The sequence below is a fragment of the Otolemur garnettii genome, unplaced genomic scaffold (assembly GCF_000181295.1).
Source record: "Otolemur garnettii isolate 467f Iridium unplaced genomic scaffold, OtoGar3 scaffold00339, whole genome shotgun sequence".
In the NCBI taxonomy this organism is placed as follows: Eukaryota; Metazoa; Chordata; class Mammalia; order Primates; family Galagidae; genus Otolemur; species Otolemur garnettii.
Genome location: NW_003852734.1, coordinates 92,280 through 119,998, shown reverse-complemented (window position 1 = coordinate 119,998; position 27,719 = coordinate 92,280). Strand labels below are relative to the sequence as shown.

The 27,719-nt window shown below is 38.0% G+C and overlaps 1 protein-coding gene and 2 pseudogenes across 1 annotated transcript; 2 read left to right on the top strand and 1 right to left on the bottom strand.

The window, feature by feature from the left end:
* Positions 1-6,901: 6,901 nt before the first annotated feature.
* On the top strand, positions 6,902-9,762 carry LOC111722738 (C-type lectin domain family 2 member D-like). The gene is given in 4 exon segments (XM_023509080.1): positions 6,902-6,936; positions 7,884-8,007; positions 8,552-8,658; positions 9,604-9,762. Coding segments are annotated over 4 exon segments (405 nt in total). The 3' UTR covers positions 9,743-9,762.
* A 1,224-nt stretch (positions 9,763-10,986) lies between these two features.
* LOC100966438 lies at positions 10,987-19,384 on the top strand (annotated as a pseudogene).
* The window catches only part of LOC100966113, a 24,463-nt pseudogene continuing 16,124 nt past the window's right edge, over positions 19,381-27,719 (bottom strand).

Below are 27,719 nucleotides of genomic sequence, written 5' to 3'. Positions count from 1 at the left end.
AATATTAGTTTTCTTCAAATTATTCCAGACCTCTCTGAGAGAAAGATCTGTTTTTGCTGTCCATTTCTTTTCATCTTTGAGCTCTTGGGCTTGTTCAAAAGCTTTGTCTTCAATGTCAGAGATCCTTTCTTCTGCCTGTTCCACTCTGCTACTGAGGGATTCTACTGTATTTTTCAGATCTTTGAGGGCTACAAACTCTTGCCTCAATGTTTCAAAATCTTTGATCATTTTATCTTTGAAATGGTTGAATTCTTGAGACATCTTTTGAATAATTTCTTGAGACATTTTTGAATAATTTATTGAAGTTCCAGCTCCCTCCTTTCTTCTAAGCTGTTAATCTTATTTGTTATTCAAATTCTGAACTCAATTTCTGACATCTCATTCATGTTTATGCGTGGGATCTTCAGATGCATCACCACATCCTTCCTTAGGGGGGTTGATGTACTCTGGTTATTTGTATTACGGGAGTTTTTCCGCTGATTCCACCCCATGTTGAATTTATACCATGTGACTAGGTGAACAGGTGAGAGGAAGTTGGGATGGGGACTCCAGGAGTAGTATTTTACTAGCCTTTTTGTGCAAACACTGGGACTGAAGTCTGTATCTTTTCCCCTAGAGCTTTGCCAAAGATGCATATAGTGCTTCAGTCTGAGAGACTGGGGGCCTGCTTAGTGTGGTGGGGCTGACTGTCCCTATCTTGTTTTCAGTTGTTCTCAGTTTTACCTTAGCAAATCAATTACTCCAAGTTAAAGTCTCAGCTGTGGAGAAATATCAGTGATTAAGTCCCCCCACCCCTCACAGGCAACAGTTGGGAAAAGAAAACCACACCTTCCCATAGCCACACCCCCAGGATACCACTTTGGATAGTTCTTGGGTGATTGGCCCAGTTCAAGAGATCTAAATAAAGTATCCCAGTCAGCACTGGTCTCAAGTGGGGTAGTTCAAAAGGTGTCTGGCAACTATACAGCAGAGGTCTTCTGGTAGCTCAGATACGACTCGCTCCAGTGCTCTATTGGTTCAGAAGGACCTACCCAGCAAATAAATTAGTGTAGGAAGGTTGATGCCTCCTTCCCTACCTTGCACTTTTGTCACACCCAATTACCAGAGACCCCGCCAGACAGTGACCCAGTTGTCCAATAAGTGAGTGTGGCAGGACTTTGTGTCTTCCAGAGTCAAAGTAGAATCAATGCCACCTCCACTCAGTTACTGCTCTTTGTTCCCAGCCAGCAAAGAGAGCTGAAGCCTGTTTCAGTCACTCAATGACAGCTGGAGAATGTTCCACCTGAAGTCAATTTAGGCCTGAGAAAATGCAGATAGCACCAGAGATTCTCCCTCAACCACCAGTTAATTTGCCTCATTCAAGAGATCCACACCTATTGACCTGGTCAGTACCCACTCTCTAGCTGGAAAGCTCACAAGGTCTCCAGCAACTAGATAGTAGGAATCTACTGGTAGCTCAAGTGCAGCTCACTCTGATGCTCTGAGGAGTCAGAAGGCCCCGTTCAATAGATGATTTGGAGTAAGGAGACTGATGTCTCTTTCCCCCCTTGCTCACCCTTCACCACCAGACTCTGGTAACCCCAGTCTCTGGTAACCTTACCACCAGTCTCTGTTAACCCAGACTCTGTGATCCAGTCCTGCCCAAGAAGTGAGTGTGTCAGGGTTTTGTGTCTGCCAGAGTACAAGTAAAATCAATGCCTCTTCCACTTGGTGACCACTCTTTGTCGCCAGCCAGTAGAGGGAATTGAAGCCTGTCTGCCTCAGGCACTCAATGGCAGCTGGAGAATATTCCACCTGGGCTCAATCTAAACCTGTGATTTGTTTTCTTGAAGTCATGGCTTGCCTTGGTGGAGAAAATATGTGTTTATGTATCTCTTCTCTCAGCTTGGCTCTTCTCCTTCAGCTTCATTGGGCTCTTTTTGGTGGTTATCTCTCCCCCTGAACTGGAGTTTATGTTAAAAACTAGCTCCAGTCAGACCTCATTCCCTGTTCCTCCATATTCTTATTGAATGTGAAAATTGGAGTTAGGGAAAATAGCCAATCCAAGGATTTAGCAAAGTACAAAACACATTGAAACCAAGTGAACAAATAGACAAAATGCTACCAGACACACAAGCACACAGAGGCACAGACAATCAGAAACAAGTAAACAAACAGACAAAAAACAAAACAAAACAAAACAAAAACAAACAAAAATAAAAATAAAAAACAACCACAAAAATGGTAATTATAAAATGATAAAAAAACAAAAAACAAAAAAAACAAAAAGAAAAAGAAAACTATTAGTCTGATGTAAGCACTCTCAGCAACCATAAGAAGAGAAGGAGAAGAGAGAAGAAAAAAGGAAGAATAGTATTAATAATAAAAAAAAAGACTTAACAGTAATGCCTACAAAAAAAAGGATAAAAAAAGAAAAAAGAAAAAGAAAAAAAAAGGAAGGGGGCACCAGCAAGAAAAATATTATTCTTATGAATATATACAAACAACACTATATATATGAGGTGGTGGGGATCAACTTTAGTGGGAATATGTTTATGTTGCAACATACTTTCTAGACAGCAGGTAGTGCTGTGAGTGGTTCCCAGGCTAAAACATAAAAAGAAAACAACAACAACAAAAGGAATGTATGCTGGCAGGTTGCACAAATTCTCCCTATAACAGTTCCCGTAAACTATGGGGTGTCCTGAACCAGCTTCACATGCAGGATGACTGGCTACAGATGAGATTGAGCTCTCCACACTCCTGGAAGAGGTGTTCCACACTCCTGGAAGAGGTGTTATAGAGATGCCATTTTTGAAGTTTTACAATATGTCTGGTTCCTGGCTGGCTGCCCAGAATTGGCTGTCCTTTTCCAGGCAGCACTCCTATCTGTCCTCCGAACTTGGCACAGAAGTCCACGTTTTACCAGTTTTTCCACTCAATTCCTAGTTTCCCTTCAAACTGGAAATTGTTTTCTTCCGTGGGAAAAGGGCTGGTTGCTGCTTGCTGCCAGCCACTTTAGCTCCATGGCACAGAGTTTTCAGTCAGTTTCTGTGAGAGAAGGGCTGGTTACCTCTGATTCCCCCAGATTTAGTGCCATGCACAAAAGACTTTTCAGAGTCTGTAGGAAGGGGATTGATTGCCCCTTTCGCTCGCTGCTTCAGTGCAGTGCCACAAAGACTTCTAAAATTACAAAAATGAGTCTATTCCTAAGCGGAATCCTTTCCCCTTAAATTTCTGTCCTTTTGCCTGGACCCCTGATGATTCAAACAGGGTCCAAACAGCTCCCCTTTCTGGTCACCAAATTCCGCTTGGGAGTCCACACCTCACCACACTCTCTGGAACACACCCAAGCTCCCCACGAATTGGGTATAGAAGTCCTTCATGGGTTCATGGGGGAGGTATTGGTTTCTGCCACCTCAGGCCACTGGCCACTGGCACCGTTTCAGCTATGGCTCCAAGTTTTTTCTGGCAGATACCATGGTTCTGGATTACATTTCCAATCCAGCAATTCACCTCCTTACTGCACACCCTGCATTGCTTGTCTGTGCCAGCACTCCACAGGGAAAGATCCAGCTGCCCACCCCCACTCTCACCTGAAACCACGAGGAGAGTTGACCCAGCGATGCATCCCCTCCATCATCTTGCTCCGCCTCCCCTATACAACGCAATTTTGAAAAAAATTTTTAAATGCATCCTGTTTTTATAAGTTTTTTTGGATCCTAAAACTGTGTTAAAACTTTACTGGCAATATAGTTTCTTTCTTTGTTCTTCTGACAGACAATTCCTAATTTTTTTTCCAACTAGAAATTTGAAGAACATGTGTTTAGCATGTACTCTTTTTTTTTTTTTTTTTGAGACAGTCTTACTATTTTGCCCTCAGTTGCTTTGCCATCAGAGCTCACAGAAACCTCAAACTCTTGGACTTAAGTTAGTCTCTTGCCTCAGCTTCCCAAGTAGCTGGGACTACAGGTGCTCGCCACAATGCCTGGCTGTTTTTAGAGATTGAGTCTTGCTCTGGCTCAGGCTGGTCTTGAACTCCTGAGCTCAGGCAGTCCACCTGCTTCAGCCTCCCAGAGTGCTGGGATTACAGGCATGAGCCACCATGCTGGCCTGACAGTGTGTACTCTTAAGTGGCATATGAATTAGGAGGGAGACAGGAATAGTTGCTATACTTGATCTTAACCAAATGGCCGAGAAGGGATTGGGAGATAAGAATAGGAAACACAGTTAAGAAAAGTAGAAGAGAAGTAAGCAAGAGAGAGAAATGGAGCCAGGACATCAGTAGGGGGAAGTGGAGACAGGGAAAAACCAGGAGAGAGCAGGGACTTTAGAAGATTAGTAAGAGAGGCCAATGGGAGATTTAGGGGAAAATTTAAGTGGAGATTTACATATTACTCTAGTAACAGTGGAATAATTGTAGAAATCATAATGTACTGAGTTTCAAAGACATTTTTGCTTTAATGTTGAGCCAGAAAGAATGAAGGTTGAAATTTTTTTTTATTAGCTCACAACTGTGTACATTACTGCATTTTGGGGGCACAATGTGCTGATTTTATATACTATTTGGAATGTTTACATCAAACTGGTTAACATCATGTTCACTTCACTTATTTAATTGCTATGTTTAGACATTTATACTCTACTACTAATATATTTGACATGTACCCTTGCAATATGCACAGTAGGTGAGGTCCCACCGATTACTCTCTCTTCACCTGTCCATCCCCCTCCCCTCCTCCCACCCTTCTCTTCTCTCCTTCTTTCTGGGCTATAATTGTGTTATATCTTTTGTATGAAAGTGTAGGTGATTATAAAGTTGAAATTTTTTATAAAGAGTCAAAATCCTAATGATTTATGCTACTTAAAACCATGCAATACTATTTAGATTTTCCTTTGAATGCAAGCTGAGGCTCCCTGTTGTTCTTAGAGATCTATGTTTAGTGAGTGAAATGTAGTGGTTGAAAGAAAATCATCAGGAACATTTTTAAAAGTATAAGTTACATTTGGTAAATTCTCTTTTGTGTACATGTCTATAGGTTTTCACAAAGACATATAATTATGTGACCACCATCAAAATCAAGATAGAGAACCATATTCTTTCTCCCCCAAAACTTGCTTCATGCCCTTTTTCTGTGTTTGGCAACCAGTGATCTGTTTTCTGTTTTTAACACTTTTGCTTTTCCAGAATGCTACATAAGTGGACTCTTGCAGTAAACTGTAGAGTCTGACTTCATTCGCTTAGGAATAATGCATAAGAATCATCTGCAGTGTAGTAGGTATTAATAGTTTATCGAAGTCCAGAGTTGGATAAGTGAAGATTTTCTTCAGGCCTGCTGCAATAAGAATAACACTCCGACTTCAAAAGTAATCAGACATCTCATCTCAAAATCAAACAGAAACTGGCTTTTGTTTTAGCAAGAAGTTAAGAAGGGTGGGCAGTGCCTGTAGGTCAAGGACTAGGGCACCGGCCCCATATACTGGAGGTGGTGGGTTGAAACCCAGCCCAGGCCAAAACTGCAAAAAAAAAAAAAGAAGAAGAAGAAGAAGAAGTTAAGAAGGGTTAGGAAACAACTTGTGGGTAAGAGATGGTGGTGGGGAAAAGACCAGGTGCTAACATCTAAGGCGTTTCAATGGAAACCTTTGCTCTTTATGGTCAGATTCTGCAAATAAACTGCAAATACGAGCTGTTTTTGCACATTAGTGATTTAGCATTTGTTGAAATTATAAGTGATGGGTATATCCTTCCAATAGTTCATTATAGAAATGCAAACTTATATTCTGATTTTCAACTCCTTTATTTTACAAAATATGCCATATTATACTCATCCTTCTGCACTTTGCTTTTTTTTTTTTTTGCAGTTTTTAGCCAGGGCCAGGTTTTACCTAACAAACACAAACAATACAACCTAACTGTATGTATCCTTACATTAATCTGAATTTTTTTTAAGAAGAGAGAAAAGAAAGTCAACAATCTGGGAACATGTGGATATTCCCTGGTCCATCCATGGGGGCTAGCCTTGCCCTTGCTCCATTGGAAAACTGGCACCTCATTTTTCTCATGATAAGATTGGCTGTGTGGACCAATGCTGAAGTCCACAAGGCATGTATACAGTCATTCTCAGCTGAGGTCTTACTACCCACCCATAACTTCCATATTTGTGGGGACTCTGGTCCTTGCACCTCCCTTGTTATATTTTTTGATGTTATTATAATTGGTACTATTTTTATATTTTATTTTCCACTTGATAATTGCTAGTTCATAGAAATACAATCAATTTTTATGTATTAACATTGTATTGTACAGCTTTGTGAATAACCTCTTTTATTCTAGTAGCCTCTTGGTAGATTCTTGAATTTTATATGCAGACAACCGTATTGTTTATAAATAGAAACAATTTTATTTATTTTAGTCTGTATGGCATTTAATTTTTTTCCTTGCCTTATTTCCCCCATTAGTACCGCCTATAAAATGTTAAATTGGATAAGTGAGAGCAGACGTCCTTGCTTTTTCCAGGTCACTGGGGAAAGTGTTCATTCTTTCACCATTAAGTATGATGGTAGCTGCTGTTTCTCTGTAGATGCCCATTCAGGTTGAGGAAGGTCCTTCTAATTTGTCCAGACTTGTTATAATAGATGAGTAAATAATAAATTTTCACATGCATTTGCTGCATTTGTTGAGATGTTCATAGTTTTTTCTTCTCTCAATCTATTCTGTTAACATGGTGAATAATATTGATTTATTTTCTAATGTTTCCCTCAGTACTTTTAACCAGGTTTGTGGTTATATATTATGGAGGTAACTCTGAATTATTTATGTTCCTTTATCCTAATTTCTACATTTTTAAATTTTTTTCCTATTCTAACTGGAAGATTCCCTGAACAGAAATTCAGTTTTTATTATGGCTAGTTTGTTTGGGTCATGGCTATCATTTGTGGACTGGGACCTTTGGTGATGTAGGCTGGCAATAGGAGATCTAAAGTATAGCTGAGTTTAGAGTTGATGCTATGGTCAATTTAATTTTCTGTCCCTAAGATCGTCATGAGATTGAGATTCTGATATTTGTATTTTATAGGTAAAGATCTCTAAAGAAAATATCTGGCAGTTCTATCTCCTTCAACACTTGCCAAAGTTTCTTATTACCTTTTCATCAGTGCAGTCCTAACTGCAGGTGTGGTTGCACTTTCTACTGTTCTGTCAGTTTTCCTCCAACTTGTATGATATTCTTAACACATGTATATTGTCAGTATTTTTGAACTTCATTATATGCTAGGCACTATGTGAAATGCTTGAGGTATATCACTGGATAAAATACATTATATATATATATAACAAAATTATATGTATATTCATATACATGTACATTGTATATGTATGTCACACACATACACACAAAGCCTAGAAGAAGCTCTAGATTATACTTTGGTACCAAAAAATCATATTTTAAATTCTGTTCTGTTCAATGATAATTTTGTACCCCTAAGAAATACAGCATAGTAAAATCCAAGACAGACAATGAGTTTGCCTTTCTTTAACCAAAGAGGAGGAAAGGCTGCTATGAAAGAAGATGTAGAAAAAAGAATATGTGATCTTAGGAAAGATTATAGTAGTTGCTATAAAAATTGATTTCCTTGAAACTGTTAGTGTCCATGTACACCTTAAAAAGGGTCCATGTACCCTGCTGGAAGACCACTGGACTGATGACCATTGTGCTTAGAATAAGACTCTTGAGTGATCAGTTAAGAAAGCAACAATACAACATAGGATAATAAATAAAAATAAAAAAGGAGAGAGATAGAAGAGATAAGAAAATGTATTTATTGTAATTCATTCTGATTGTCTTTTAGTGAGACAGGAAAAGGTGGTCTCAGAGCCCTCTCTGTAATGCCACCTGTTCAAAAAGCTGAATTGGATTTGAAAGTAAATGTTTTTATTTTTCGGAAGACACAAGGAATTGGATATTCAGTCAAAACTTTTGTGCTTCCTTAGAAGCCAGCCTTCCTCAATTTGAAACTCTGGAGGAATTGGTAAGAAATATTTTGGGGTCCTATTTTCTGTTACTGACTTGGACCCCTGAGATGGGTAAGCTGCATAGGGCTAAAGCTGAAATATGAGGAAGGATCTGATGTTAGAGAAAATTTGAAGCATGAGAGTGTCAAACATTTGTTGAGGGTATAGTCTCTTCTTGTGAGACTTTTAGATAAATCTTCTTACATAGACCCCATAGTTAACCTGCAATATTCTTATTCTCATTCTGCTAAGAAATATGCTAATCATATAATTGGTCATTCAAATTGGGACAGTTGGAGCATTGAAAGTAAGCACTAATTATAGTGGAATAACAGATATAAACTGAAACTTTCCCTTGTCACACTGGGATATATTGTCCTCTTAATGTAATTTAGGATCAGAGATATTTGTCATAAACTGAGAATTAAGAATGAGTCTAACTCCAAAGTCTATGCCTCCCAGTTATACCATGAGACTCCAGGAGACTCTTGTTTACCAAGAGACTAAAGAGTAATATGAAAGAGAGAGACACATGTTGTCATTTTCTGTGTTTTGTAATAGAATTTCCTGAAAAGATACAAAGGCCCTGCTGACCATTGGATTGGCCTGAGCCGAGAATCAGCACAGGACATTTGGAAGTGGACAGACAACGCTGAATACACCCTCTCGTATGTTTGAAACTTCTTTTCCTTCTACTGTGTTTGTGTGCTGTTGTGTGGGTGAGTTGTGTTCATGAGATGAGAAATGTAATACCATGCACAGCTCACTACACTATGGGGTAAGAAAAGTAAATCCTCTTTCGGAATGTCATTTAGTAGCTGTGCCTTTGGGTAAACTTACTGTGATTTCAGTTGAAATCTCTAACATGATGGTGACATTTGGGATAGTACTTGCATTTATATCCACTGATTTCAAGCTTTTCTTTGCTGAAATGCCTGTTTAGAACGTAGACAGAACTGTGGGCACACCCCAGAGGTTCCAGGAGCCACTGAGGAACTGGTGTCCACAAGGCTCTTGAGTTCACTCTTAACAGCAGCTGCATCCACTCACAAAAAGAAAGTACTCAGGGAACCTAAAGTAATCACTCCCAAAGTTCTATTGCCACAAGGACCCTAGTAACAGTTCCTTGGATTGTGAACATTTTAATAGGGTATTTTGAATGTAACTGTTACATTGGAGGAGATAAAAAGTAGGAACTCAATCATTTCCCTTAATCAAAGATAATAAGCCCTTTTAGGAACTTACTAAATAAGAAATTTTTTTTCCACATATTTATGAAATAGTTCAGGAGAAGGCTGAAAACTGAAGGCCACTGATGGCAACATTTCATTTGGGTACAGCAGCAACCACCAGCTAAATACCTAATCAACAACATAACTGGGTTTGGTATGAATGAATAATGAACTTATGATTTTCAAGCAAGGACCCTGAAAACATAAGGGAAACTAACTACAGAAACGGTGCATCTTACTAAGAAGCAATATTAATGACAAGCTTTTGTTCTTCTATTCATTGTAAAAAAAATATGGAATGGGGGTGCTGGAGATTATAGGAGAGGAGCAAATATAGATGTCGAACATAGTAATATTTAATATGTTTTCATTTGGTTTTAGGTTTGGCATCAGAGGAGTTGGAGAATGTGCCTATCTAAATGACAATGGAATCAGCAGTGCCAGGACCTACACAGATAGGAAATGGATTTGTAGCCAGCCAAACAGTTATGTCAGCAGCTGCCAAATTACAGATGCTTAGGGAGGATGCATTTTAAATTGTTATCTATAGCTGCTGCTTCTATTTTTTTTGTCTATCAAAAATATTATCAATCTGCATTCATAATTTCTGTTAATTTGAAGGATGCAAACAATTAAAGATTGAAATAATACATAGAGGTATAATACAAGTATTTGGAAGACTATGTTTCTAAATTAAATGTTTGGTGTGAGCTGATGCTTACATTTGGACTGTAGAGTATAGTAAATATCAGTGAACTCCTCTCCTATGACCAGCTATAAAATTTCTATATAGACAGTCTTTTTTTTGCATGCATGGACCATAGAAGTGAATATGCTGACTAAAACCATGCAAAGTGACTTTTATAATCAGTGAGAAAAATTATAATTGGTCTGTGATTTTAAAAATTTGTTAACACATTCAAAATTCTCTTACAGAATTTAGTGACAAATATAAAAAGACATTTACAAAGGCCTAAGACTAATATTTATTTTTTACTCTGTAATTTAAAACATTAGAAAATCAACAAAGTACTTTTTTTACAATTTCTCAATGTTTATGTTTTAAAGTTACAGTGTACTAAATATGTGCATCTATAAGCAAATACCATTCTTCATTTTACCTTTTATTGGATTTAAATGCTGCTTTTATCCCAGATAAAATCACAGATATTTACTTGAACTCCTTAAGCATTTAATAGTGAATTTTATAACTGCCTACAAATTACTAAATAACTTAGTTTTAAAAACAAAATAATTAAAATTTTTATAGAAGCAGCTATGCTATACTGATGAGCAGGCATCCTCAAACTAGAGCCTGCAGGCCACATGAGGCCTGCTGAGGACATTTATCTGGCCTGCCAGGTGTTTTTTCCACCACTGCCTGTCCTGCTTAGCAGCTGACTCATCCCAGGGTCCATAGTCTGGCCCTCCAACGGTCTGAAGGACAGTGAACTGGCCCCCTGTTTAAAAGGTTTGATGACCCCTGCTGATGAGTCTTGAAGATGAAATAACAATTTACAATGCATCTTTTCCCTTATGTCTTCATCAATTTGTTCTTATACTTTTATAAAATTTTATTTATATACATATATACATATATATAAACTGCAAAATATATATATCTATATTTTTTTCACAGTTTTGTTGTTGTTTTTGTTTGTTTTTGACTGGGGCTGGGTTTGAACTCACCACCTCCGGCATATGGGGCCAGCACCCTATTCCTTTGAGCCACAGGCACCACCCTACATTATATATTTTAAGGCTATGTTCTCAGATGCATGCAAGTATATTCATTTAGGAAGCATATCTATTTTTTAATGAATAGCCATTTTTTTAGCCTTAATCATGCTTTCTGTCCTGAATCATTTTATTTCACATTTCCTAATAGGCAGGAACTAAGTCCAGTTCACTTCTGTATCCTTAGAGGCCAGCATAATGTCAAATGTATGATGTATTCCAAACATATGTCTGGAAAGAAAAAATGCTTCATGATAATAAGCCTATTTGCTTAGTTTCAGCTAATTTTCTTATAAAGATAGGCAAATTGATACACAAGTATATATGCAATGAAAAGCAAGATTTTATATTGATAAACTATGTGTGATAAACTCACAAATGAAGAGCCAAATTGTGACCCTAACTGGCCTAGTATTCTTTTATAAACCAGTTTCAAAGTCATATATCTAAAGCTTGTAGTCCGTTTCTTACTAGCTGTACCCTTGATAAAGTATAGTATCCCTCAGCATCCCTGGAGATTGATTCCAAGGCCCCTGCAGATAGCAAAGTTTGTGGATATCAAACTCCCTAATGCAAAAATGGCATAGAATTTGCATATAACATCCCTCCGAATTTGACTTGCAAAAAAAGAAGAACAAAAGAAATTTTGTGCTATGTAAATTTTCTTCTAGTGCATAGCACCCCACCTGTACACTAGAAAAATGCCACTTCTCAAGGCAGAGTTTATTTAGAGACTCCGTGGTGCTCATGTTCATGGATAATAATATTGCTGTTTTAACAATTTTAGAAACAATCAGGACACAATAATTCATCGGGATGTAAGTCATATCAGCAGCTGCTGTTTCAAAGACTTAAATGCCAACATAGAGGAGGCAGATGAAGAACATCAACTCTGGGTGTGGCAAGTGAGTAGGGAGCTCCAAATACAGAGAGGCAGTTTGGTTTGCTCATCCTTGATCTTAGATTAATCATCACTTTCCCTGGATTTATATTCCAGGGACGTATGGGCTTGTATATACAGGATAGCCATAAAGTTTGTGTGCAATTTAATACATATTAATATATGTATTATATATTTTGTAAATATTATTTGTAGATGTATTATATATTTGTATGATATTATTTGTTTATATTTACCCATTCCTGATTTGTATTATAAAAGAATCTAGAAATTGATTTTGATGTTTGTTCAGTGTGAGTGAATGTACAATGTGTGTATAGTGGCTGTTTTCAATGCATGAAATAGATTTAGTACTAGTATTGAAATCTTTGTAGTCAGCATCCCATGTAAAATGTTTCATTTTGTAAATAGGATGTCTTCATACTCTGGTCAGAACTAGAACTGTACTTCTCACATCTCTCAGAATATAAGATAATAGCCAGAGAGACCAGAGAACAGACACTTCAGGAGCAGAGATGACCTAAAAATAGTGGACAGCAAGAAACAGAAAGACACCAAGTAATAAAATGAAGAAGAAAAGAAGCCAGGGACAAAAAGTGATTATACAATTATTGCAACACAGATTCAGATGGAAAATATGGGTGGGATCACAACTACTAATTAAGACAACCATATAGACTCATGTTTTTCCAGTCCTCTCCTGAAAATTACACAAGAAAGAACTGTTGGAGAATTTTTAAAGATAGTACTGGAAAAGCAAACCTGTCTGGGACCTTGGGACTGAACACCAAGCATAGTCACAGGGCATCTTGTGCCTTCCCCCACTGACCAAAGGAAGAAGGCCCATATGACTAAGGACTTCATAACCCCCTAGTCTAGCAATAGAAGGTTCACCTTTTCCATACCCCAGTTGATACCTGCTGACAACATGGCAAGCTCAGCAGCACCAGCAAAAGGCCTCCAATGGGAGCCTCCCCTGGTAACAAGTAGTTGGGAGAAGCACTTGTCTTATTCATGTTAAACCTAAAATAGTATGACAGGCTGCTAAAGTTAAGGGTAAACAGGATCCAGAATCTTCAAACTTAATAGCCAGAGTGTTTAGGGTATAATAGAAAATCACCCATCATGCCCTGAACCAGGGAAACAACCTGGTAAAAAAAAAAAAAAAAAAACTCATAACATTAGAATTTGGAAAGAAGTATCACAATTCAATAAAAAACATCTACAAGAAACATACAATTAACCTCATATTTAATGGTGAAATATTAATTTTTCTCCCCAATATCAGAAACAAAGTAATTATGTTCTTTTTTACCACCAGTATGCAATATCATATTGGAACATTGTTGCATAGGCAATACAATAAGATAAGAAAAAATAAATAAAAGGCATACAGACTAAAAAGAAAGGAAGAAAAGTATCCTATTTGTATATCATAAGGCTGTCTATGTAGAAAACCCCAGAATTATAAAAAAACAAACAACATCCTAGCCCTAATATGTGAGTTTAGCAAGGTTACAGGATACAAGTTCAACACAGAAAAATTAATCACATTTCTATACTAACACATGTGGAAAATAAATAAGAACAAAATAGCATTTATAATCATTTCAAAGTGAAACACATACATAAAATTAAAACAGGATATGAATGCTGGAATTTAATGTGCTGGTTAAAAAACCTGGAGGTACACACTTTGTTCATGAATTAAAATGCTCACCATAATAAAATTACCAGTTTTTGTTCAAGTGATCTATAGTTTTGATGTCATTATCATAAATAATGCAGCAAAATTTTTTTTGAGACATAGATCAGCTTATTCCAAAGTTTATATGGAAAGGTATAGGAACTAGAATTGCTATGACAATCTTAAAAAAGAATAATTAAGAAATCATTCTACATTATATTAAATTTTATTCTATTCTAAGGAAATTAAAATATTGGCGGACAGCTGAATGTTTAGATTAACAAAATAAAGGTCTTTATCCACTTCTCTCAAACTCTTTTCATGATGCACTAGGATGAAGCAGACCATTTTCCTTCCATTTAAAGAAATATCCATCGATATGCGGAAGATTTAAACCCAAGCACTGGCCAGCCAGAGTCTGTCTCTGGCCAGAGTTCTACACCTGAGAGAAATTATATTATTTGAGCCTGGCATTATTTGTAGGTATTCTCCAGATAAAAGCTTCACAAGGAAGATTTTATATGTCAACATTTATAATTTTTCCTTAAGTATGTACGAATTACTAGCAACTTATGAATAATTATACTAGCAGGTGAAGTTTATTGGGCATGTTTACCTAAATTATAGATTTCATTTTGCAAAATAAACCTATCATTCCTTTTGCCATGACAAGGGATAAAGGGGCCCTTTCATTGTCTATGGTGACTGTATATTGTTCTGTAAACCTGTTTCTTGCTCTTACTCTGTAAATTCATTGTTCTCTCCCTCAATAAACCTCATTTCACTCTTGTAAAAAAAAAAAAAAAACAAGAAAGAAAGAAAGAAAATCTGTCAAGGTCCTATGATACTCTTTCATCTATATAGTTCTTAAGGCTGAGAGAGCTTAATTAATATGCTGTAATAGTTTGTATAATAATAATTTGCCATAAAATAATGTACTGCTATGTTCTGAATATTTTTGTCCCCTCTTCCTAAATCCACATATTTAAATCTTAACCTACAATGTGATTAAATTAAGAGGTGAGAGTTTGGGGAGGTACTTAGGTCATAAGGGTATTGAACAGCCTTAGTACCCTTATAAAGTCTACCATGTAGAAACATAGCTAGAAGGTGCCATCTGTGAACTAGAAAGCAGCCCTCACCAGCCCCTAAATCTGCCAGTACTCTAAATTTTCCAGCTTCCTAAACTGTATAGTATAAATTTCTGTTATTTATAAGCTACCCATTTTTTTTTTTTTTTTGAGACAGAGTATCACAATGTGTCCCTCTGTAGAGTGCTATGGCATTACAGCTCACAGCAACCTCAAACTCTGGGCTTAAGCGATTCTTTTGCCTCAGCCTCCCGAGTAACCGGGACTACAGGTGACCAGCACAATGCCCAGCTATTTTTTCATTGCAGTTGCAATTACTGTTTAGCAGGCTTAGGCTGAGTTTGAACCTGCCAGCCTTGGTGTATGTGGCTGGCGCCCTAATCACTAAGCTACGGGTAGCCAGCCTTGTTACCCATTTTCATGGTACTTTGTTATACAAGCCCAAATGTACTAAGGCAAGTGTTTTAAAAACAATACAATTTATTATTTTGTAGTTGAGGAGGTCAAAGTTTCACAATGGTTAAAATTAAGGTATTGATAGGGCTGTGCTCCTTTGGAGGCTGAAGGGGAGAATCTGTTTCCTGCTTTTTACAGCTTCTGGAGCTCCCTGTGTTTCTTAGCCTATCATCCCTTGCTCCACCTTTAAAGCCAGAAGCACCACATCTTCAAAGCTCTCTCTGACTATGACACCCCTGCCCTCACATGATTGGGTTAGACCAGGGGGCTTCAAACTTTTTAAACAAGGGACCAATTCACTGTCCCTCAGATCATTGGAGGGCCAGACTATAGTTAAAAAAAAAAAAAAAAAAAACTACAATTCCTATGCACACTGCACATATCTTATTTTGAAGTTAAAAAACAAAATGGGAACAAAAACAATATTTAAAATGAAGAACAGGTAAAGTTAAATCAACAAACTTTCCAATATTTCAATGGGAACTATGGGCCTGCTTTTGGCTAGTGAGATGGTTAATGTCCAATTCCATATTTGTCACTGCTAGTCATAACAAGTGATGCAAGTGTGCATCAGTTAGTCTAGATCTGGTTGGAGATTTCAGATGTTTTATTCTGGAAAAAGTCTGTTCACAGATATAAGTGCTGCCAAAGTGTTGCCATTTTGAGTGTATGGTTCCTGAGATTAGGATATGTCTCAGAGGGTATAGATACATATCTGAGACAAATTAGGAAGGCTGCTTTACTTGAATGCATCTTTCCAAAAGTCACAATTGTGCAGTTCAGCCAGTTCCATTTGGTAAATTATATTCACATTTTCAAAGTCAATAGAAAATGGGCTATGGAAAAGCTGTATGTCCTGTTCATGGAGATTAAGCTCTTTAAATCTAAATTGGAACTCCTTTTGCAACTTTTCCAGTGAGTCCACATGTTTTGCTTGGGAATGTAACCAATGGTTTTTCCACTAACAGATTTTGAGTTGTGGGGAGATGGCAGAAATTTTCCTCCTTCACTTGTTTAATGAGGAGGTCTAATTTTACTTCAAATGCTTTCACATGTGATTGCATAGCACAGATGAGCTTCCCCTTTCCTTGAAGTTGCACATTGAAACTGTTGAGTAGCTCTGTTACATCTGTCAGAAAGGCAAGGTGCCATTTCCATTCTGCATCATGGAGCTCTGGTACTTCTTTGTTTTTTGAAAGCAGAAAAGCTGTAATCTGTGGAAGTAAGTCATAGAAATGTTTCAAAACTCTCCCTTGACTCAGTCAATGGGCTTCTGTGTGGTACAGAACATCTTCGTAGGCAACATTTAGCTCAGAGAGAAATCCTGAAATTGTGGTTTAGTGCATTAGCTCTAATGAAGTTATCACAAGATACCACAATTTTCATGACAGAGTCCCACTTCAGTGATTTACTACTTGTTGGTGGATGAGGCAGTGTATGGCTATTGGATGAGAATGGTTATGTTTGTCCATCTCTTGGTTAATGTGAGCAATTACTTCTTTCTTAGACCGCACCATGCTAGGAGCATCATCAGTTGTCACATTGGCTAATTTAGCCAGTCCAGCTCCAAACCATTCAGAGTTTGGCAAACCTTTTCATAGATATCCTCTCCTGTAGTTGTTCCTTTGATGCTTTGTAGTGCAGCAAGCTCTTCCATGACTTCAAAATAGTCATTTGTCCCACGAATAAAAATTAGAAGTTGTGTAGAATCACGAACATCACTACTTTCGTCGAGTGCCAAGGAAAAATAGGAAAGATGTTTGTGGAGTTTTCCAAATGCTGATGCAAATTGTCTCCCATTTCTTCAATCCTTCATGTAATTGTAGGTCCTGAAAGACTCACTGTACTAAATAAACTGGCCTTCTCTGGACACATTTCTTTGGCAACAGAAAGAAGGCATTCTTTAACAAATTCTCCCTCCCTCCACAAATAGTCTGCCAGTGCATGCTATTAGCTTGGCAACTTGAAAATTTGCTTGCAGTGATGAAATATAGTTGCTTCTGCTTCGCAAAAGTATTTCGCTGAGTTGCCAATGTATTTTTCAGTTTTAATATTTTATCTTTTCTCACTTCTCTGACCAAACAATCATATTTATCTTTATGTTAAGTTTGATAGTCTCAACGCAAATTGTATTCTTTGAACACAGACACTATATTCTGGCATATCAAATACACAGCTCTTTCCTTGTACTGCATGAAAAAGTAATCATAAGTCCACTGTTCTTTGAATATCCTATACTCCAAGCCAATCTTTCTTCCTCTGGATAATATTGTTTCCTAGGGATTCCAAATTGCTATTAGTAAAATACATATATACATATATATATATATATATATAGCGCTACAAAAACAATATACCAGCAATAACTTTGCCCACACAGAGACATACAGACTGCACTGCCCATCAATGCCGTCTGATCAGTGTCCATCAATGCAGCCTTGCCAGTCCACATCATTTCAGCCTCATCAGTGCCCATATTGGTGGAACTCCACTTTTACCTCAGGCTCACACTGGTGCGGTATGGGAACTGGCACGATTACAGAGCTGGTTCCTCCACCACCTTTCCAGTTTCTCCATATTTTATTAAGACATTCAAAGGCCACAAATGTGAATTCCAGAATGGCCAGGTTTTACTGAGTGAAAAGAACATTTTTAGTGTCCGTCAGTTGTACCCGCTTGTAGGAGTTGGGTTTGTGGTGTAGTTTAGGCCAGGCCTTCCTGGAGAACTTGTATGACCAGCGTCCAGGTTCCTCAAAACACAGGGTGTCTGGCACCTGGCAGCTCAGAGCTGATGTTCAAGAAAATCCTATATGAACAGAGTAAGGATACTGCCCACCAAGAGCTACAGACAGCCTGATTGATATATTGTGGCTAAAAGCAGAATATAAGATTACCATTACCTGAGTCCTGCCCAAGTATATGATAAAAATCACCAAATTGAGTTAAGAAAGTCAAAATTTACTCCCTAATTTGCAATGTATGTGCTGTAATCATATGATGTGTATATTGATTTCCCCTCTGTTGTTTCCCCCTTTTACTGGTAATGATTTCTTGGTGTGCCTTACATTGAATAACTAAAATTAACTTTATGCTGTCAGCATGATTCATGATTTGGCTAAATGAAAGATACTTGAGGGCTCTTTGACAGGGCTGTACTTGCTAAACTGCACTACCTAGGTGCCACTAGCTGTGGTGTATGCCTATCACATGGCTCCATCAGTTATTTCACCTAAGGTGACTGAGTCACAGTCTTTTATCATGTTGTTTGCTCTCAGGGCAGATTTTGGAAAAGGTAGTAGAGACCCAGGCCCCACACCTGCTCTTGAAATTGCCGGTGCTTACCATAAACCCTTGGTCATAATTGCTGAATATTTTGAGGGGGAAGCTCTAAGAACACTTGTACTGCAGAGGCTAAAAGTTAGTATTCAAGTTGTAGCAGTCAAAACTCCAGGTTTTGGTGATAATAGAAAGAACCAGCTTAAACACACGGCTATTGCTACTGGTGGTGCAGTGTTCAGCGAAGAGGAGTTGACCCTAAATCAGGGTCAACATCCTAAATGACAGATGTTCTGTCTCATGACTGGGGAAAAGTTGGAGAGGTCATTGTGACCAAAGATGCCATGCTCTTTAAAGGAAAAAGTGACAAGGCTCAAATTGAACACTGCATTCAAGAAATCGTTGAACAGTTAAAGATTACAACTAGTGAATATGAAAAGGAAAAAACCGAATGAACATCTGACAAAACTTTCAGATGGAGTAGCTGTGCTAAAGATTGGTGGAACAGTGATGTTGAAATAAATGAAAAGAAAGGCAGAGTTATGGCTGCCCGGAGTGCTCCAAGAGCTACAATTGCAGAAGGCATGGTTCTGGGAGGGGTTCATTCCCTCTATTGCATTCCAGCCTTGGATTCATTAACTCCAACTAATGAAGGTCAAAAAATGGGTACAAAAATTATTAAAAGAACACTCAAAATGACCATTGCTAAAAATGCAGGTGTTGAAAAGTCTTTGATTGTTGAGAAAATTATGCAAGTTCCTCAGAAGTTGGTTATGATGCTATAATCAGGATTTGGGGAATATGGTGGGAAAAGGAATCATTGACACCACAAAGTTTGTAAGAATTGCTTTATTGGATGCTGCCAGGGTGGCCTTTCTGTTAACTACAACAAAAGTTGTAGACATAGAAATTCCTAAAGAAGAAAAGGACCCTGGAATGGGTGTAATGGGTGGCATGGGAGGTGGTGTGGGAGGTGGGTATGTTCTAGTTCCTAGAATAGTGCTTTACCATTAATGAACTGTGATAGGAAGCTTGAGACAATGTTTTTCACCAGTAACTTCAGAGAAGCTAGTTGAAGAAAATGAAGAAAAAGTTGGCTGATGTTTAAGAAAATCACTATATGACACAGCACTCTACCAAGAGTGAAATAGACTTTGTCTCAACAAAAAAGGTGGTGCCCATAGCTCAGTGGGTAAGGCACCGGCCACATACACCAAGGCTGGCAGGTTCAAACCCCACTCAGGCCAGCTAAAACAACAATGACAACTGTAACAACAACAACAACAAAGTAGCCGGGTGTTGTGGTGGAACGCACACACAATGGTGTGTGGTGGTGCCTCTAGTCCCAGCTACTTGGGAGGCTGAAGCAAAAGAATCGCTTAAGCCCAAGAGTTTGAGGTTTCTGAGAGTTATGATGCCATGTCACTCTACCCAGGGCAACAGCTTGAGACTATGTCTCAAAAAAAAAAAAAAAGAAAAGAAAAGAAAAGAAAAAGAAAATAAAATAACTTTAACCATCAGTTACTGGTTTCAGTTGACAAATATAATGGTTTACTGCTGTCATTCATTGTCCATGCCTACAGATAATTTATTTTCTATTACTTTTTTAAATTTCAAGTTAATGTGAGGGTACAAACAACTAGGTTACAATGTTTGCATTTGTCAGGTAAAGTCCCTCTTGTAGTTGTTTCCCACATCCAAGAGGTGTGCCATGTACCCTTATATTGTGCTCATTAAGTGGGAGCACACCAATCCCCCATTCCTCCTCCCCTCTCCCCTTCCCTCATGCTCCCTCACCCAACTTGAATTGAATTCAGTTTTTCTCTGATGTGGGCACGCATTGGGTTATCTACTGGCTTCGTAATAGTATTGAGTACATTGAATACTTGCTTTTCCATTCTTGAGATACTTGACTAAGAAGAGTATGTTTCAATCCCATCCAGGTTAATACAAAAGATGTAAAGTCACTATCTCTTTTATGGCTGAATAGTATTTCATGATATACATACACCACATTTTGTTAATCCATTCTTGGGTTTATGGGCATTTAGATTGTTTCAACATCTTAATGATTGTAAATTGAGCTGTGATAAACAATCTAGTGTAAATGTCCTTATGATAAAATGATATTTATTTTTTCTTCTGAGTAGATGCCTAATGGGATTGTGGGATCCAATGCGAGGTCTAATTTGAGTCTTTTAAGGATTTTCCATGTTTCTGCCATTAATTTTCAGTCCCACCAACAGTGGGAAAGTATTGCTTTCTCTCTACATCTGTGCCAGCATCTACAACTTTGGGACTTAGTAATGTGGGCTATTCTAACTGGGGTTAGGTGATATCTCAGGGTGGGTTTGATTTCCATTTTTTTTTTATTGATTAGAGATGGTGAACATTTGTTCATATGTTTTTTAGCCATTCGTCTTCCTCAGAGAAGGTTCTGTTCATGTCTTTTGCCCAGTGACAGATGGGCTTGTTTGATCTTTTTTTATTGATTAATTTGAGATCTCTGTTGATTCTAGTTATCAATCCTTTGTCAGGTTCATAACATGCAAATATCTTTTCCCATTCTGAAGTTTGTCTATTTCCTTTACTTGCTGTGTACTTAGCTGTGCAGAAGCTATTCAGTTTAATTCAGTTCCATATTTTTTATTCTTTAATAAAAACACATGTATACATTCCTGATTATTGTTGCAAAAGCCATGTACCAATGTACTACTTTCAACTTAAATCACTGGGGCATTTTTACTACTATTCTGTTAAAATCAAGATTTTAATGCTTGCCATCATCAGATGAGAAGTTAAGAAGCAGCCTTTCTATGGAGAGTAAGAGAAATTGTGTACAACATAGAGAAATATCCAATTATGTGATAATCTTGGCATAATAAAAATTTGTTTAAACTAAAAACAAAAAGATTTTGGAAAGGAGTCACAGAGAAGTAAGCCCTTTTTTGTAGCAGCAGTTTAACAATAATTGGGTTAGAGGCGGAAATTCTGGGCAGCAGGCTGGGCTGACAGACACTCTTTTGGAAGAGATAAAAATCACTTCCAAAACACTTAAAGGGACAAAATCCTAAAGAGTAGAGAGGGCCAAAGAAATGAGATCAATATTTTTCCCTCAAGTCATTTGTCAAATTATTAAATTTCCCAGAAAAAGAGGCTAGTTGATGAGATAAAAAATCAAATTTTAGCTCCAACAAAGAGAAGCAGATTTAGTAGAAATCAGGCTTTCAGATGGAATTCCTAAAGGGCTTTATCCTATGTTCTAGGGCAAACCAGAAATGATGGAATAGTGGAATAAAAGGTATATAGAATGTTACAAATATTGGAACTTAGGTCTACGTCAACCATCTCTATTAGATTAAGGAAAGAACTACTCAATTTAATCTATCTATGAGAGAATAATGTGAACATTTCCTAGCAGAAAGCTTTATATTATACATGAAATTGTATACAACCATTACACAGACAATACTTAAGCGATAGTTCCCTTTATTGTACCAAGAAGAAAAAATAATTTCTACAACTAAAAGAAGAGGAGATGGAGCATAATGGGGACGGGATAGACATTTAGCTCAGCTCTTCCAAACAACAGGTGAGAGTGAGTGGGATAGATCATTCCTGGCAAGGAATATTGATGTAGCCAGGCAGTTCGGGGTGTGCAGCAAAGTGGCAGATTGCTGGACTCCAAGTATAATCCAGAGCTGTGGAGACTGCCAGAAAAATTTCTGTGCTGCTGCTTAAGCAGCTGGCAGTGGCAGAGGTAACAAGCTCCGCCCCCATGGAGGATTATAATTCCCAGTTCATGGGGAAACTAGGTGTTGTGTGGAAAAATTGGTGAAGTGTGGACTCCTGAACTGAATTTGGTGGTCAGATAGGAGTGCTGTCTGGAACGGCACAACTGGGGCTAGGCGGCTAGAGAGACACTCAGGCGGGAAGGATCCTGGTCAGGAAGCAGACGTATTTAGAAATTTTGGAAATGGTGACTGCCACAGGCACCTTTTCACATGGGCCAGGTGCTGTGATTTCAGTTCCAGCATCAGGCAGCCAACTTGCACCCAAAGCAGGTCCAGGATACCCCACACTTCATGGGAACTGTTGCAGGGAGAATTTGTGAAACCTGCCTGGGAAGATTTTTTTGAAATCGGTGGAATCAACAAGTAGGTGGGATCTAAGTGCCAAACTAGTAGCCAGGCAATGACCGAAAACAGTGTAAGCCATGAATCAGGTATAAGCCTGGGAACCACTCATGGTACCATCTGGTGTCCAGAAAGTATATTGCAACATAAATATATTCCTACTAAAGTTGATCTCTACAGCATACACATAATTTTATGTTTATATATATGTATGTATAAATAATATTTTTATTGTTGGTGCTGTTTTGTTTTCTTTCTTTTTTTGTCTGCTCATTCTTTTTTCTCTTTTGCATTTTTTCCTTTTTATGTAGGAATTATTGTTAATTTTTTAAAAAATTATTATTAATACCATTTTTTTCCCTTTCCTCTTCTTCCCTACTTATGGTTGCTGAGAGTGCTTACATCAGGCTATTAGAATTTTTTCTTTTTTTTTGTTTTGTTTGTTTGCTTATGTGTTTCTGATTATCTGTGCATCTGTGTGCTTGTGTGTCTGGTTGCTTTTTTGTTTGTTTATTTGTTCATTTTGTTTCAACATATCTTGTGTTTTGCTAAATCCTCCAGTTGGCTATTTTCTGTAACTCCAATTATTACATTCAATAAGAAAAAGGAGTGATGGGAGATGATGGCTGACTGGAGCCAGCTTTCAACAGAAGCTCCAGTCCAGAGGGAAAGATAACAGCCAGAAAGAACCCAACAACACTGAAGGGTGAGAGCTGAGCTGACAGAAGAGATGAACAATTGCACAGCTTCTCTGCCAAGGTAAGCTGTGACTCCAAGAAAACAAATTTCATATATAGAACTCATCCCAAAGAGGACATGTGTTCATCCCCTCCCCCAAGAGAGTTGCCTGCTTGCTGTGGGATCTCTACTAGTGAGTGGTGAACTCAGGTTCTCTTTTCTCACCCCATGGGAGTGACTTGCTGGAAGCTGGGACTCCTTCTCCAGAGAGTCCCTGCTGTGAGCCTAGGAATTCCCTTTTCAGGCAGGAAGTTTGAACAAATATTTTCCCTGCCACCTTGAACTTCCAGTCTACCCTTCCCCCCTTGCCTGGTGGTCTAGAAGTCCAACTCCTGCAGAGACCAGAATGTCCACACTTATTGTCTAGGACTGGGCATTGAATAGACAGTGACAGTGTGGCTAGGCTGTATCTGTGAATCTGGTAACAGTGCAGAAAGACACAGAAGGGAGATTGTCTGGCCTGGCTCTAAGGAAGTGCATCTAAGCAGAAGGCGGAGGCTTGGGTATTTACGTGATGGGTGGAGAGTCGGGACCTGCTGAGGTGTATGAACCCAAGTGGAGTCCCACCTCCCACCCAATATTAGCATTAATAGAGTGATCCTGCTGGGTCTAATTTTGGAGAGTCACCACCCCAACTCTGTGGAATGCTAGAGGGAGACAGACCTCACCCTATAGGGATACCAGAGCTACAGAAAAGCACCAGCAAAGGTGCAGTGGCTGAGGGAGAAATACATTTGCTGTATGGATATCCTCAGGTTTAGATTGAGCTCAGGTGGAACACTCCCCAGTTGCTATTGAATACCTGAGGAAGGCAGGATTCAGCTCCCCCTGCTGGCTGGTGGCAGAGGGTAGTGGCCAAGAGGAGGCGTCATTGACTTTACTTTGACTCTAGCAGGTGCAAAGCCCTGGCACATTTACTTATTGGAAAGAACTGGGCCACAGAGACTGGATTAATAGAGACTGGCAGTGGGATTACCAGAGACTGGGGTTTATCAGAGTCCAGTGGTAAGGGAGGAGCAAGGTGGGGAAAGAGGCATCAACCACCTTGGTCTAAACCTTCTACTGGATAGACCATTCTGACTCCTAGGAGCACTGGAGTGAGCCACATTTGAGCTACCAGTAGACTCCTGCTATCTAGTTGCTGGAGACCTTTTGAACTCTCCTGCTAGAGAGTTCTTCACCTAGAGAGTAGGTGCTGATTGAGACAATTGGTTTGGAACTCTTGAACAAAAAAAAAAATCAACTGAAGACACTCCAAGGTGGTACCCTGGTTCTGTTGTAGTGGGAACAATTGATTTTCCTTTTCCCGTTGTTGCCTGTAGGGGTTGGGATGTCTTATTTGCTTGTATTTCTCCAGAGCTGAGACTTCAACCCAGATTCACTGATTCACTAGGATTGGACAGAGATCAGCTGAATACAAGACAGAGCCACTTAGCCCCATCACACCAAGCAGGTCTCCAGAGTCTCAGGCTGTAGTACTGTACTGTCCTTTGCAAAGCTGTAGAGGAAAAGCTGCAGTCACCAGTCCCAGCTCTTTGGTAAAGGGATGGTCAGCTACAACCCCAGAAGCCTCCAATCCAATTTCACCTTACCTGCTAATCTAGCCAAACAATAAAAAACAATCAGATAAGATTCTTAACAATCAGATAAGAATCAAATAAGATTAACAGAATGGAAGTAAAGATGTAATTATAAATTCTAGGAATAATTCAAAAGTTGTCTCAAGAATTCAATGAATTCAAAGAGAAAATCACCAAAGATTTTGACACTTTGAGAAAAGAAGTTACAGCCCTCCAAGATATGAGAAATGTAGTAGAATCTCTCAGTAACAGAATGGAGCAGGAAGAAAAAAGGATTTCTGACATTGAAGACAAAGATTTTGAACGCTTTCAAGTACCCAAAAAGGAAGAGAATTGGAGAGCAAAAATGAATCATTCTTTCAGAGTGCTCTGGGATAATTGCAAGAAAACTAATATTCACCTTATAGGAATCCCTGAAGGTGATGAGGTTGCTTTGGAAGGTACAGGCACTCTACTTCAAGAGATAATCAAGGGTAACTTCCCAAACATCACAAGAGGTGCTGAAATTCAGATAGACAGTTTTAAAACCACAGCATGACTTAATTCAAATAAAGCATCTCCTAGACATATTATAATTAACTTCACCAAAATTAATATGAAGGAGAAAAATACTGCAAGCAGCCAGATGTAAGAAACCATAACATACAAGAGGGAAAAGATTAGAATGACTGCAGATCTCTCTGCTGAAACTTGTCAAGCTAGAAGAGGATGATCATCTACCTTCAACCCCTAAAACAAAACAATTTTCAATCCAGCATCCTGTATCCAGCTAAACTGAGTTTCATTTATGATGGAGAAATTAAATACTTTAATGATATTCACATGCTGAAGAAATTTGCCATAACTAAACCAGCTCTCCAGGATAGTCTCAGACCCATCCTCCACAATGACCATTACAACGCTTTACCACAAAGTAAACTCACTCTGAAGTTTTTGATCAAAACCTAACTTCCACAGTGGCGAAAGGACTAAAAATGTCCACTGGACTATTGAAAAATTCAACACCCAAATACTACCAGGCTTATTGCTACTCTCAATTAATGTGAATGGCTTAAAGAGGCACAAGTTAGCTGACTGGATACAAAGACTCAGGCCAGATATCTGCTGCATACAAGAATCTCATCTTAACTTTAAAAAATAATATAGACTCAGGGTGAAGGGATGGTCATCTATAATTCAGGCAAATAAAAATCAGAAAAAAGCAGATGTTGCAATTTTATTCACAGATATAATAATCTTTAAACCAACAGAAGTAAGGAAAGATAAAGACAGTCACTTTATACATATTAAGGGAAACACTCAACATGATGAGATTTCAATTATCAATATTTATGCACCCAACCAGAATGCTCTTCAATTTATAAGAGAGACTCTAACTTATATGAGCAACTTGATTTCCTCCAGCAATATAATAGTTGGAGATTTTAACACCCCTTTGGCTGTGTTGGATAGATCTTCCAATAAGAAACTAAGCAAAGAAATTTTAGACTTAAAATTAACCATTGAACAATTGGATTTAACAGACATCTACAGAACATTTCATCCTAACAAAACAAAAGAATACACATTCTTCTCATCAGCACATGGAACATTCTCCAAAATTGATCACATCTTAGGTCACAAGGCTAACCTCAGCAAATTTTAAAAAATAGAAATTATTCCTTGTATCTTCTCCAAACATCATGGAATAAAAGTTGAACTAGGTAACAATAGGAATCTGCAAATTCACACAAAGACATGGAAACTAAATAATCTCATGCTAAATTATAGCTGAGTCATAGATGAGATTAAGAAAGAAAATACCAAATTTCTGAAGCAAAACAATAATGAAGACATGAATTACCAGAATCTCTGGAATAGTGCAAAGGCAGTCTTAAGAGGGAAATTTATAACATTGCAAGCCTTTCGACAAGAGAATGGAAAAAGAGGAAATTAACAATTTAATAGGACAGCTCAAGTAACCGGAAAAGGAAGAACATTCCAACCCCAAACCCAGCAGAAGAAAAGACATAACCAAAATTACAGCATAATTAAATGAAATTGAAAATAAAAGAATTATACAACAGATCAATGAATCAAAAATTTGGGTTTTTTGTAAAGGTCAATAAAATAGATAAACCTTAGGCCAACCTAACCAGAAATAAAAGAGTAAAATCTCTAATTTCATCAATCAGAAATGACAGAGACAAGATAACCACAGACTCCACAGAAATTCTAAAAACACTTAATGAATATTACAAAAAGCTCTATTATCAGAAATATGAAAATCTGAAGGAAAGTGACCAATACTTGGAATAGTGCCATCTTCCTAGACATAGCCAGGAAGAAATGTTGGAAATGTTGAACAGGCCTATATCAAGTTCTAAAATAGAATCAACTATACAAAATCTTCCCAAAAAGAAAAGCCCAGGATCAGATGGCTTCACATCAGAATTCTACCACACCTTTAAAGAGGAAGTAGTACCCATATCACATAACCTTTTCCAAAACATCAAAAAAGAAGGAATATTTCCCAACACATTCTGTAAAGCAAATATCACCTCAATCCAAAAACCAGGAGAAGATCCAACAAGAAAAGGAAATTATAGACCAATATCTCTAATGAATACTGATGCAAAAATATTCAATAAGATTCTAGCAAAGAGAATTCAGCAACAAAGCAAACAAATTATACACCACAACCAAGTGGGATTTATCCCAGACTCTCAAGCCTGGTTCAGTATATGTAAATCTATAAATATAATATATCACATAAACAAATTAAAAAACATAGACTATATGATTCTCTCAATTGAAGCAGAAAAAGCTTTTGATAATATCCAGCATCCTTTTATGATCAGAACACTTAGGAAAATAGGTATAGAAGTGGGTGACACCTGTGGCTCAAAGGAGTAG